The sequence below is a fragment of the Pieris napi genome, chromosome 7, assembly GCF_905475465.1.
Source record: "Pieris napi chromosome 7, ilPieNapi1.2, whole genome shotgun sequence".
Classification (NCBI taxonomy): Eukaryota; Metazoa; Arthropoda; class Insecta; order Lepidoptera; family Pieridae; genus Pieris; species Pieris napi.
Genome location: NC_062240.1, coordinates 13,369,641 through 13,384,578, shown reverse-complemented (window position 1 = coordinate 13,384,578; position 14,938 = coordinate 13,369,641). Strand labels below are relative to the sequence as shown.

General features: G+C 34.8%; 1 protein-coding gene across 1 annotated transcript; it reads left to right on the top strand.

Moving 5' to 3' along the window:
- Positions 1 to 2,278: 2,278 nt before the first annotated feature.
- LOC125051297 (sodium-independent sulfate anion transporter-like) lies at positions 2,279 to 14,158 on the top strand. Its single transcript, XM_047651513.1, has 12 exons — positions 2,279 to 2,535; positions 2,893 to 3,070; positions 4,207 to 4,402; positions 4,494 to 4,714; positions 5,658 to 5,832; positions 7,072 to 7,236; positions 7,449 to 7,610; positions 8,083 to 8,223; positions 10,351 to 10,496; positions 10,580 to 10,831; positions 12,399 to 12,543; positions 12,745 to 14,158. The coding sequence occupies exons 1-12, from the start codon at positions 2,501 to 2,503 to the stop codon at positions 12,792 to 12,794; spliced, it is 1,866 nt and encodes a 621-aa protein (XP_047507469.1). The 5' UTR covers positions 2,279 to 2,500; the 3' UTR covers positions 12,795 to 14,158.
- Positions 14,159 to 14,938: the final 780 nt, after the last annotated feature.

Below are 14,938 nucleotides of genomic sequence, written 5' to 3'. Positions count from 1 at the left end.
GAGGCATAATATATTGAGAATATAAAGTGAAATAACAGAATATCAGGTATATCAAATGAACAATACGTTTATTGAGATTGGTCACAGATGAGGACGACCTTTTCGTCCATTGTTATTTGTTCCGGACGACGATCGCATACAACTGGCGCATGATAACGATATAATCGATTTACCTTGTTTTCCAAACATAAACTAATCCTCTGGCTTGTGAGATCTTTAGTATTTTCCTTTTAAACAATTAAAATCGTACAAACAGGTCCAAATAGGCTTTAATAAAATAATATTCAATTCTTGAATTTACATTTCAGTTTGTATAAAATGTATTATTTTGTTGACTTTCTGACTAATCTGTGAAAGCAATTAATAAATAAATAAATTTCAAGCATTTGCAAAGTAAATATATGTAAAATATATAAAAAAATATATCATTAAAACTTTGTATATCGTATAACACCAAAACGAAAAATGTTCACACGACAAAAGTGGGAAATATAAATAAAACAAAAATAATTTATTATCATTATACTGTAAGCTTCAAACTCAGATCAATGAAACTTGAGATTTAAAAAAAAATCTAATTTTATAGAAGATATTATTACTCCCAGAGTGAAGCTAGCGACCACTTGACAGCCAATATCCGGGTGATCCATTGTTCGGCTCATTGCGGATTCTGGACCCCACGCCTCATCTAACCTCGAAGCGACTGAAAACATGAATGAAACGCTTCTGAACTTTGTTAATGCAATCAAATGTTATTTAGATCTACCGTGATTTAAAATAATAGGTATTTGATTTTAATTGAATCAATCAATCAATCAGTTTTAATTATTATATCTTGTCTTCAAAAAAACGTAAAACGACGTACCAAACTCTATAAAGTCGAAAACCACATAACGGACTTATTATTGAAATAAAAACGTATTATGTTCACTTTTTTATTGTTTTTATCGTTGAGTGTACAACGACAACAATAGTGACAACTAACATTTTAACTTAAAAGTTAAAATGTTAGTTGTCATTGTGTATGAAATCATTTGGAAATACCATTTTGATCGTAATGATGTCGCTTTTTATGAGATTTCTATTACAATTGGTATGAACCGTTTATCAAAACGTGCTTCATGCGTGTGTTTATTCTGAGTAAGTTTTTTATTTGATTGTCAATAGTTTTTCTTATATTTTATTGTACTACATATTTGTTATTCTTTTAATATCTAATTAATCTATCTATCTAATGTGAATGCTCGTCATTGTTGTTGTTATGACCCAACGAATCGAATAATATTGTTATTCGATGTAGAGTAATCGTAAAATAAAGTTTAAAAACGCGATATTCTTAAGCAATTCTATGTTCTCTGGAAGACACACTTCTTAAAGTCTACGCTAGCATCGGAATACTGGGCGTTGACATGTCGAATGTCGTTCAGTTTCGCGGTTATTTGGATGGGAAGGCTAAGTTAGCCTCTAAGGAGCTTGGTGTGCTCAGCATGGCGAGACGGTACTTCACTCCGGGCCATCGCTTGCAAATCTTGAAAGGCCGGCGACGCACTTGCATTCTGGCATTGAGAGTGTCCATGGCATAAATACATACTATTTATCATAAGGGCAAACATTACTACTGCCTCAAATTAGCACCATTTTCCGTAATTAGGAGCCTTAGTCGCTTTAGCTAAATAACTACAAAAAACCTGACCATCCAAAGTAAACATTCAAATCACAACTGATTATAGGAATCCTGAGAACCTTGTCGTTCTGACGTCTGTCGATGTTATGATAAATATATCCGTATATTTAAGCTAGTAAGTATATTTGGCCTTACCACTGTTTGCTCATATCATTATTCGGTCTTAAATGTATGACTTAGTATGAATTGTTCAATACTCTTGCGAAGAATACAGAATTTATAGAAAACAATATTATAGAAAATATTTGCATATATTTTCTTAAAGGCTTTTCCGGGAGGAAATATATTATGTATCCGCAACAATGGCCATCATTCAGAAAAGCGTGGTTTATTTTAAAAGGTTTCGTTGTTCCCAGTAAATATAAAAGTTATTACATTTTTATCCATGTTTTAATCATATCTATTTTTACCCTTAACTCTTTTATATATAGTAATTAAGTAGTATGTTAATGTTACGTTACAAAATATAAATCTTGGTCTACGCATCGAATTCGATTTAGCAAATGCATGGTAAGATGTATTTGAAAAATTCATAACAATACATGCCTAGGGCATAATAGGAAAATTTAATTGAAAACGTGATGTCATACTCGTACTTAGCAACGAAAACAGTTCGCGCCAAGACACTAACCAAAGCGCTGCTCAAAAAGTTAAAATTGTCACGCAGGCGCTGTAGTCGACACGTTTAGCGCGGGAAAGTACATTTTCATTAATATGAATATTTACAAAGTGTTTAATCTTAAAACAGAGGCTTTTAAAATAAAGTGACATTGATAAAAAGTGTATTTATCTTGGAATTTGATTATTATATTTTTAATGTGTTTTTGTTTTGAACAATTTAAAACGTACAGGTATGTATGTGTTTGGATTATTAATATTCAATTATTATTATTCTTTTTGTAAGAAAAAAAAGGATGTTAACACAAATGAAAGATTGTATAGAAATCAATTCGTAATTTTTCCACAAGTTTTCCTCGACAAGTACCAAACAAGTAATGACTAGGTACAGAAAATATTAAATCGGACTAAATATCGTTTATAATTAAATTTAATTTCTAAAAATAATAAAATATTTATATATTATGGATGTAAAACTGTAATATATACTTCAATAGGAATATTTTTTTTTATTTCTATTTTTTTTGACATAATGTAGATTGTAGACGTGTTTTTCTTCGCCGTTCGAGCAATTATGATAAAAATTACAGCATGCTTCGGAAGTTGAATCCGAGGAGACTTTTCGAGTGCGTATTCCCGATATTGAAATGGTCGCGCCATTACGAACTACGGACGGCTCTGGGAGATCTAATCGCCGGAGTCACGGTCGCTCTCACCCTTATACCCCAGTCCATCGCGTATGCGTCGCTGGCTGGTTTTGAACCGCAGGTATGGCAAGCACTTAACGACATACTCAGGTCTTAACTGTTTAATAAAAACATGCTAAATTTAACGAATCGAGTTTGTCCTTCAGTGAGCAATTTCCGTTGTACATGAGTTGCAAATGTATCGTTTGGGACTGATAAAGTAGTCTCATATAAAAAAACAAGCATTTTTAATGGGTTTTTTTAAATAACATAATTTACCAATATGAAAAAAGCGCTTTGCAATTTGCATGACAAAGTAATTTAAATGAGACGTGAATGTATGTCTACGCAATCATGTTAAGTAAGATATTTATTGCTGGTAATTTCGTAAGTTTTAAAGATATTTATTATAGACTTTAGCATTGTTCTCGTCTGTTTTAAATGTTGTAAAGTAAGTTAATATCATGTGTTTTGTAATTCTCACCTTGATTCTATTGTAAATATAATTGATTCATTGATATTAAAACATTGTGTCTATGATAATCTAATTACTTTCGATATTTCAAAGTGCGTAACTATTCAAAGCTGTTGCATAACACAATAGACAAATTAAGTAAAAAAATTATATTGTAGTAAAAACAGCACATAAATTCCTGACTAACAATATCAACATGAAAGAAAAATTGTTTTCTTTGTTACTCTTTTACGTTTAACAGCTAAACTTTTTATTATTGTCTTTGGCATACGGAATAGGTGATATTCCGTGTTTTTTTATCCCTGTTTTTTGACTTAGAGTCAGACCTCGATCAATGACTAAAATGTGGAGTCCATAAGGGTGTTTTTACCACAAGCGTAATATTTAATATCTTAGAAAATAATTGACCTACTTTTTGTTATCAGGAACGCAACAGGTTTTCAATAAAATATTGCAAAACATCAATATTAAACGTATTATCTCAGGTACAGGGTCAATGTTGTCGATATAACGTCCTTTTATCGGAATTAGATATAAAATATGACTCAAGATATTACTCAACAATCTTTTAAATGGTTTATTGGCCTTTACTTGAAAAGAACTTCGCACTGAATTATTGAACAGTAATCCTCCTCACTCTTAATACACGATGGCATTTGCGTCTCAGCGTGATTAAAACATGAAAATATAAAAATTCTACGTGTTGTAAAATATTTAGTCAAAAAGTTGATATGTTATTTCAGTATGGATTGTATGCGTCACTGGTGGGTGGCTTCGTGTACGGCGTGATGGGCACCATCCCACAGATTAACATCGGGCCCACGGCTCTGCTCTCTCTACTCACCTTCACCTACACCAATGGCACCAACCCTGACTTTGCTGTGCTTCTCTGTTTCGTTGGCGGCGTCGTGACCCTCGTCGCTGGCATTGCGCAACTCGGTAAAGCAAGATGCACTTACTTTATTTTAAATGTCAATGTATGACCAATCTCTTTTTACTTTTACTGATATTTAAAGTGTTATATTTTCAGGATTTCTAGTGGACTTTGTATCGACTCCAGTAGTGTCAGGCTTCACATCGGCTGCCGCGGTGACCATAGCCTCTTCGCAGATAAAAGGACTGTTAGGGCTGCATTTCGACGCCGAGACCTTTACGTCGACCTGGCGAGCCGTATTCCAGAACGTCGCAAACGCGAGATTGAATGACACGGTGCTAGGTCTGTCCTGTTGTGTCCTGTTAACGGGAATGAAGGTGAGCGTCGGTTTTAGGTATTCTGTCAATTGTATGCGATTTGTATTTTATTATCATAAATATAGGTTTTTACAGATTTTCAGTAAATAGATGTACCTATATCGCAAAGTATCTCTCAGAATACGGGTTTATCTAAAAGTGACTCTGAGAGCCAACTTATTAAATAATCCGCGCGGTCGTTCCAGCTAAGTTTGTCCCGGCCGAAGAATATTTTACAAAACTTTAACATCTTCAACACCTTGTTAGGCTTTGTGGTCGTTCCGATCGGCACTTCTGCAATTTTTTCACTTCATTAAACAATGACCAGCCCTGCGATTCTGTAACTCACTTTTCGAAATCACACAGCGGTTTTCGCATCGGCGGTCGCTCTCAAATCAGTCATGAAGCAGTCATTTTATGATTTGGCATTCTGAAAAGGTGGGAGCTTGTAGTTTATTGTTTATCAGAATGCCAAATCATAAAATGACTGCTTCACGACTGATTTGAGAGCGACCGCCGATGCGAAAACCGCTGTGTGATTTCGAAAAGTGAGTTACAGAATCGCAGGACAGACATTACCCCGCCCTATATTACATTTTACAGATTTAATTTAACCCAGAAAGCCAACCCAAAGATAAAATCCAGTAGTGCTTCTAAACGTTTTCAAGAAACATTTCAAAGCCATAATATTTAGCCCTGAAAACTTTGTAATATTCACGTTAGAAGCTCATTAACTATGATAAAATCATAAATTGTCTCTCGTATTGCGCTCGCTGAGCAACAGCTGTCACCGATTACGAAACAATGAACTGGATGCTTTGAAAATGGACGTGCGTTGTCGAGCTTAACAGAGATGTTGTGAAGCTCTCATTTATTTAGTATTATATAGAAGTGCATCTCTTAAGTCGATATTGAGAATTCAAATTAAGTGGGTGATCGAATTACATAAGCGAAAATCTTTCAGGCCCTAAAGGACATTCGAATCGAAGAATCGGAGGACCAGAAGTGCAAAGGGCGGGCGATGGTTAAACGAGGGCTTTGGGCCGCGAGTGTATCGCGGAACGCCCTGGTGGTGGTTACAGCGGCAGCGGTCGCCTTCTGTCTTCATCGGGACAAGGATCATCCCTTCATACTTACCGGTGTGTCATTCATCTGCAGTAAACGTGCCGTCGAAACACATTCCTTTCTCGGCTACAATAGTGTATCTTTGAGAATAGCAAAGATGCAATTGAAGAAGCCTCATTAAACCATAAATTGCGTCGTTAAGTGATGTAAAAGAGGAAACGTCAATTTGCTCACAATCGCCTCAATCGCTCACAAACCCTGGGATTGCCTGACGACGTACATCGATTATTTGTATAAAAAAATAATTAATTAATATATATATACAAACATGGTACATAAATACCTTTCGCTCTAATGAAATTCCTTCAGCGTTATTATAAGGGTAATGTTTGTGTAACAGTGTGTGTAAGGTAGGATATTCATTTATTAGCTTTTTACTACACGGTTCAGGCATAAAACATCTTGTTTTTCTTTATTTAAACATGTTATGTTCTTAAATACAATTTACTGTAGATGGAAAAAACTGGAAACTAATTTCCGCTAATATTTAGATAGTGCTCATTTTACAATAATTAAGTGAAGACGTCATGTATAGCTGACCGAATTAATTGTAAGCACATGAGAAAGTCTGCCTTATTACAAGTAAATCTCACTCCAGTTAAAAAAAGGAGTGCGCTTTCACATACACTGTGGATGGTTGTTTATTTATTGACAGATTATTTCCAAAAACAACTTTAGCGCCTTAATCATTTTAGGAGCAATCGGCACCAAAGCAATGGAAGTAGATCTCCATTCGTATGTGTGAAATTATATCAAGTTTGATCATGACGATATCCTATGCACTGGGTAGTGCATAGTTGGTTCGGTTGTATATTTGTTTATATTGTAAAACTTTAATTCCAAAGCTTCCACGACTTTAAAAAATATGTATCTTAATGGAACAGAATGTTTGCTATAAGCGGTATATATACGGTTCCTATAAGCTATATTTCAGTTGACAAAACATTTTATAGAATCATGAACATGATTAATTAATAATAATAATAGATTGGCGCTACGACACTTGACTTCAAACCGACTCGACTAGAGATCTCCTCATAAGTTTCATGACACGATATATTTCATTTTACTAACTACACAATCCCATGTAGAGGCACAAAAAATCTCTTACGATCTATCTATTAACTGAAAACTGCCCCGAATTCTGTAAATGCAGATAAAGGAAGTCATCACATCTCATGTTATCTCCGCTGTGATGTTTCAGTGCTGTTTCTAGTTTGTGGATAAAAGCACGATTTATTTATTAAATGCAGGCCACATAACAGCGGGTCTGCCACACCCTCGAGTACCAGCGTTCCAAACAACAGTCGGTAACGGCACGGTGTATGCCGGTGGAATGTTAGCTCACCTCGGAAGTGGACTGCTAGTAGTGCCACTAGTGGGAATCATTTCTAACGTAGCCATCGCTAAAGCCTTCTGTGAGTATTATTTGTACAATTGGACAATTGTCGTTGCGTAATTTATTTCACTTAATATTCAAACTCTGTTTCACCTTTAGCAAGCTTTGATTTTATTTCGTAATAATATTAAAAATTGAAAGCCTAATGCAATTGACCACTCCAACCTTCAAAATTGAAACAAGTTGACTACACTATTTGACTAGAAACAATAGATTAATTCTAAATTCCAGCGAAAGGCAAAGCCCTAGACGCGACACGTGAAATAGTGGCGCTGGGTCTGTGCAACATCGCCGGATCTTTTTTCAACTCGTTCCCGGTCAACGGATCGTTCACTCGCAGCGCGGTCAGCGATGCCTCCGGAGTGGCCACTCCTGCCGCCGGCTTTTACACGGGTGAAGACTTTTGCTTTTATCCACTATTACGTCGGTAGGCGGTGTACAATTAAAAGGCCCGTTCTATATTAAATTAATTTAAATCAAATATATAATGTATTGTCCTGAAGTTGTTAGGCAAATGAACTTTTATATGAATGTAAAACAGAACTACGAAGTTGCCGTTAAATGGGTCGAAAGGAATATAATTCAGGGGGAAATAAGTGTTCTCTATGCGGAAACGAGGCCGAGAAGTCAACATAAATCAAAAAGTTTTCAACATACTGTCGCATGGCTTTTGAATTTTTGATACACGAATCTTGTTTTCAAGTATCCTAGCGTTTTGGGTTTGCTATTTAATTAATAGGAGACGTATGTACTTGCGAGAGAACAAGTATTTTTTTAAGAGTTTAATTTTTAAAAGTTCTATGTACCATCCCGTTTGAAACTTCGATCGTGGCATAACTGATCTAAATGCTCGTATTTATTGCAGGTTTAATAGTACTTCTGACGCTGACTCTGCTGACTCCGTACTTCTACTTCATCCCTCGCGCGGCCTTGGCGGCGGTCATCACGTGCGCCGTGCTGCATATGGTGGACCTTCAAATCGTCAAGAAATTGTGGAAAACAAATAGTGAGTCAAATTTGAAACAAAAAGAAGGAAAATTACTTTAATATTTTATTATCACTAGTTTGAACGGAAATTCACCATCTTTATTCCCCATCGACCCTTTATTGAGATTTGTAGATTCATGGAGTTATGAGAAATAAAAAGACTTTAAGACAAAATAATTCAAGAAACTTGTTCTCAATCACAAGTTCGAAAGTTCTTTTAATTATTGCACCGGGTCAGTAATTTAATTTCTATTTACTTTGCCGCTAACTCGGCTGCTCCAATTAGTGGCGTCGTTATAAAGGCCTTTTATAATTCTCATCAAACCGTTCGTGATGACGTTTATCAAGACTGCCCTATGATATGCTATGGCATTAGTGTTAAGACTTAATATACTAACTAAAATAAACCAGAGGTAACGACCCTTGCCCTAAGATTTTTGCATAGAAAAAAATTAATATCTATATTTTAGAGTGCAACTGTTACCAGGATCTGATCGAAAATATGTATTAAGCAGAATCTCGGTGCTAATGTTAGTACATATATACAGTCCCACAGGAGCATGACATGACATGCTCAGTGCTCACACTGAATCAAACGTCATTTGAAATCGTTTTTTTTGAAGACTTCTTTCTTGGAATTAATAACAATGTTGTTATTCGTTATTCGTGAACTAAGTGACGAGCTTAAAAGTATAGCACGTCCATCGCATGCCCTTTTGAGAGACATTTTCATATATTGCCTTGAAATCTATGTGGATGCTCGATTTAAACGTATTCATACCGACACGAGCTGCAGCCCTCCCATTGTTTGCACTACGAACTTTCCTCACTAGTCCTTCTGCAAGTTGTACGGAGTTATGCGATTTCGATTTAATAATTAATATTCTGTATTTGATCAAATATGATTGAGAATTCAGTTTACTGAAATATAAGTCATTAAGGTCCACCCTCAGAGAAATATTGGTTTTCACTCTCGAATGTTAAAGGTTACATTCACACATTACGTACCTATATCAGCACTTTTGCTATATCTATATCTATGCATTAACTAATAGGTATAGGAGGCGGAGGAGTTTCTAACATGTATACATATTTAAAGGAAACAATTTTTTATCGGATTGAAGTTATGTATTTACAATTATTTTACATAATCATTCAATCCGGTAAAAAATTGTTTCCTTTAAATGTGTAAAAGTTATGTCAATAAAAGACAATACTATGTATACATAATGTATAAAAAATTGTATTGTTTTTCTTTACCCTATTTTCTCATCTTTTCCCTGTAAGTAGGTAGAACACCGCTAAAATAAGTAAATAAAAATATACTTTTTACATAACATAAATATTGTTTCATCGAAGTATGCAGAAAATAGTATTATTTGATAAATTACATCTGCTAAATGTAAATAAAATAGGTAAATTTTTTACTCATAAATGGCAACATTACGTCATGCGATTGCAGCGCCGCGTCTGGGGGACTTCTTTCATGAAAAGGACTATACTAAAAAGGCTAAGTAAAATCACAATAAGGAGAAACGAAGTTCTCAGGGGCAGCTAGTTGTTTCATAATTTAAAGTATCGACAATTTTACCATCACTCTACAAAGAATACAATGTGTGATACAATGCGATAAACTATAATTATATTTAATTTAGTAGGGAATACAATAACACGTTTGAATAACACGTTTTTATGTTTTATTATGTATAAAGATTTTTATAGTAGTATAGAAGTAAGTATAAAATAGTTCACGATGAAAAATATTCGGGCTTTTACGCCGTTATGGTGTGGCAATGTCAGGTATAAAACGTGAACCGACGTTTGGTTGTTCGTCAGTCTTTATTGCATTATTTTGTAAAATATTAACTCAAATTTCAATCTAAATAAGAAACTTACATCATACTAGCTGACCCGGAAAACGTTGTTTTGCGATATTTCTAAGTAAAAATATTTAAGAACTTACTTACTTACAAAAGATAGATAGTAGCCGATTCTCAGACTTTCTGAATATGCATAAAAAATTCATAAGAATCGGTCAAGCCGTTTCGGAGGAGTATCGAAACGAACATTGTGACCCGAGAATTTTATATATATAGAGATTTAGACAGCGTTTTCATTCGTGTCTTATAAAAACTGTTTGATGCAGAGCTAGACTTGCTTCCATTAACGAGCACCTTCGTGAGCTGCCTGATGCTGGGGATCGAGGTGGGTCTGGGATGTGGAGTAGCCGTTGACGTATTGCTGCTGCTCTACTATCAGTCGCGTCCACGGCTCCAACTGCGATACGTTCAAGTGAGTCGGTTGCACAAGGAGACGCCCTATATCATCTTAGGTTCAACGGTAAAAATAATATTATTTATATTGGATAATTTCAGGAAGGGTCCCTTCCGCCTCACTACCAGATGCATCCTGTTGGCGGTTTACACTTCGCGAGTGCTGAAAGAGTTCGATCAGAGTTAATGGCTCTTAATGTCGGCCGACAGACAAAGATAACTAGAGTGGAGGTCGTCACGCCCGATGCCATATTGACAAACGGTGGCGCTGGGCCGGAGCCGCCCAAATTACCGCCCAACTTGCTCATCGTTTATTGCGACGCACTCAGCCGCCTCGACTACACATTCCTACAGGTAAAATTGTATCGTTAATCTGCTCGTTTCGTTGTAAGTTTATATTAAAGTTTCCTCGGTGCGTTGTGAATGACAGAGTATATTACGTATACTCTATAAAATGAATAATTATAATTGAGAGTTTTTGCTGTAATGGCGATATGCGACAGGCAAAATGTTTAGATTAATATTCACCTATAATATATTAAATTACGAATAACTTCATCAATCAAAATAAAAACAACCATCTTCACCACCTTAGGTTTAGGTAATTAATTCGCAAACATAATGTTATCCTAAACAACAGTCTGCTGGATTTAAATGATGTTAAAATGTTGTATACGATAAATACGCGTGTAAAATTAGTATAACATTTTAAGCAAATGTTTGACAACAATGTCGTCTGAAGTGGATATAATGTAAAAGGAATTATACGAGAAACTTCTGATAAAGAGTCAAATGTGAGAGATGATCGTCCTCGTCTCGGAAGGAAGAGCGTAATATTACTGAGTCGCGGTTCCGAGTCAAAGTGTTTGTTATTTATTATTTACCAACAATTTTATACAGCATCTCTTATAAAACCTTTATTTGGTTGAAAGTGGCTTGACTTAGCATCGCTGCGATTTTGACGAATTCAATTTTCATTCATTCATTCGGTTCAAGTTTTTTATTTATCGGAAATTATTTTGAATCGTGATGTCATACAATTAATAAAAGCTCTTCCCCGCACTACACAATTCATCGGTTTTCTTTTCATAAATCTCTTTTAATCAACTTTCTTATATTTTTGATGTAATAATTATAATATACAGTAGAATTCATATACAACGACTTCGCTTGTAACGACTAACCGGGTTTAACGAAGATAATGTTTACTCAAATTCGGTTTCATATTTAGGACTGCAAGAACATACTTAACCGTTTAGTGCGACTCCGGTTTAAGCGACCTACGCACCAATTTCACCAAGTTTCTCTCTGAAGGCTGCGGAAACGCTCAATGTGTTTGTTCAGACTTACATAGGTGATGATCTTATGAAAACAATCATGTCACGAATTCACAATACTGTAAGAACTTACTACCGAACAAAAGTTTGTCAAAAACAAACTCAAATAACAGACTTTCTACGTTAGTAACAGAGTTTTTCGTGTAGTGCGGGTGTATGTAATGTATCTCTTTGTATTGCAGTACATTATGTTCCTATGTTTTTAATTTGGAATGTGTAAGAACCATTAAAATAAAGTATGTAAATAAAATATGTGATTGTATATCCTACAAAATGATTTATTTACCTAAATAGGAAAATCAAACTTTCGCAATTATAATACATACATATTTATTCGTAAGTTAAGTATTAATGTACCTACTTAAGAAATAATCCTGCCGTGTTGTACGTCATCCGGTTAGTACGACATAGTATCGCCGGTCCCTTGAATGTCGTTCTATCCGGATTCTACTGGATAATATTTCTGTTGTATTTTTCATCGTTTGAATCTGTTTGGTATAGTTATGGCAAAGTGTGTTCTTACTCAAGCTGAAATAACTGATGATTTTTGCAATTAAATAATAGTAAAATAAATAAACTTGCAGAGCATGAATATGATGGTAGAAGAATGGTCCCGTGAGGGCCACGTTATCTGGTGCGGAGCTCAACCCAAAGTCAGAGAGCAGCTGGAGGCTGCCATTCACAATCCCTTGTTCTGCTCGCACGATCAGTTATCAGCTGTACTAATAGGTGAATAGTGCACCTCTCTTAATACATCTCAATTCCTCAAAGGAGAATTATAACATGGGGTAAGAGCACTCCTGTTAGTCTGTTTACTGTACAGTAGAAGTAACACACATATTCACGTTTTAACACACACATTGTTTTTCACTTATTTTATTGGTAACGAAATGGTTATGCAATTATGATAAAAACATTATTTTTTCGCAGGGTTATCTTCCGTCACTCAAGTCGGTAACGTTAGTGACACGCAGTTATAGTTAAAGTTGTGGGTTAGATTTTATCCTAATTTTACCTCATGCCTACCTACCAATGATTAGAAGGTAAGATGTTTTGGCAATTCTGAGACATATCAGACATAATATCGTCACCTACTGACTGTAATATAACTCACATTTTACTATTTAATTAAATCATAATATTTATTGATTAATTATGTAATCTATTAAAAAAGGATTGATTATATTGTTAATCAACACTACTGTTTATGGTAATTTATTATATTTAAACTGTGATACTGTTTTAATACAATGAAAATATAAATTAATATAATGATTCTGTGTGTACGGTATCCGATTATTTTTTGCTGTTAAACAACTAAACAGAATAAGTACAGTTTGTTTACCTGACGTTGGTTGTAAAATACATGTTTAGTAATTTCAATGGCTGGTTAATAATCACGTCAGTATTATTACATTTATGGTCATGATTAAGCCAACGAAAGAACGAAGAAACAAAAATTAATAAATCTAATTGATTGAATATCCATTGCATAAATCTCGGATGATGAGAAACCGGGATTTATACGACCAGCGAACCAGTTTGTAAAGAGGAAACTATTGCTTAAGTGAACATAAGAACAAATAGATATTGGAGTAAGGGACAAGAGTCGGCCATTTCGATCAACAAACGAAGCCATCGAAGATTTGTCGGCCCCTCGTAAAGTGTTCGTCTGAAATGGGATAACTTTCCAAAGGTATCTTATTTTCAAAATCCTCACGAACGATGACGCTGCATTTATGAGAGTAAACGAATGGAGCGTTTACTGAACTGTGTGCAGAAATATGAGCCATTCAATAATCGTGATGATCTGCGATATTTACTTGTGACCCAATAACATCTACATTTCATACTTTTATTTAATAGATGAGCGGACGTTTTACTCTTTATGAAAGCGTGAACAATTATGACAGGTGTTGCATGATTTAAATTTGCCATAAACGCTCCACCTTCTAAAATTGAATCCATTAATTATATATTGTTTGTATGAGTAAGCCTACTAAATACATACACTCACTTCGTCCTTTTTGTGGTGAACCTTTCTGATGTTCATTTTTCTATATGTACAAGAACAAAGAATTTCTTCGAACCCTCGCTTATGTAACCAACTGACAAGATTTTCTTTATAATATTGCTTTAAAGAAAAGAAAAAGTATAACACAAGACCTTAGTTCAGTATAGTATAGTTGTAGCCTTCCACGTTTCAAGCTATCTATGTATTCAATTTATATAGTATTTATTGTTTAAATGAAACTAAAATATGGAGGTTTATTGGTGGTGTTGGCAAGGTATGTGATAAGAGAACGCTACTCTGATGATGGATTGATTAAACATATGTTATTGCCAACGGAGTCGTGTGACTTTTACTCAGACTTTTTTCTGTGTTTTTGAAGTGGAACCTGTTTAGGCGCATGAGGGTAAAATTTTTACGGAACGTCACAAAGATGGGCAGCGTTTTTGTCGAAGAAAAGGGAGAGAGCGATTGTGACCGATTGAGAGAGAGAGAGAAGGGTGAAACTTCGTAAAGAGAATTTACGAAATATTAGTATTTTATATTTTATGCAAAATAATTTATTGAAATCTCTAATGACGAATTGTTAATTAAAATGCAACGTGTTTTTATGCCTCCCTCTAAGTCTCGGAAAACTAAAGTTTTAGATTTCTATAAACATGAACAAGAGTTAAAAATTAATTTGCCAAAGAAGTTTCACTTCTGACATTGTACTTTGCTCGCACTCACTTTTTTCTTTATATCTATACATTATCTCTCATCATAACGTAATCTTATAAGATTACGCCAATTATTGCCTATTATTGCAATTATTGGACTGCCGCACTAGAAAACTATGGACGAGGAAATGTTTCGCAACGTTTTTATATCACTAAAATGACAAACGATAATAAATACATAAATAATAATGGTAGAATGTTCAGAAGATTGTTGGCCTACGCCACTAACTGCTATATAATATAGAGTAAAAATCTCTTTGTTTCGTGTTCACAAAACGTTTCACAAATAACATTTTATAGACAATACCTAGTTTCGGTCGAGCCGGAAGATTGCAGCTATCTGCTTTAGTTCTTTTCACGTCATGTTATTTCCGTTTTCACATTGTACACGTTT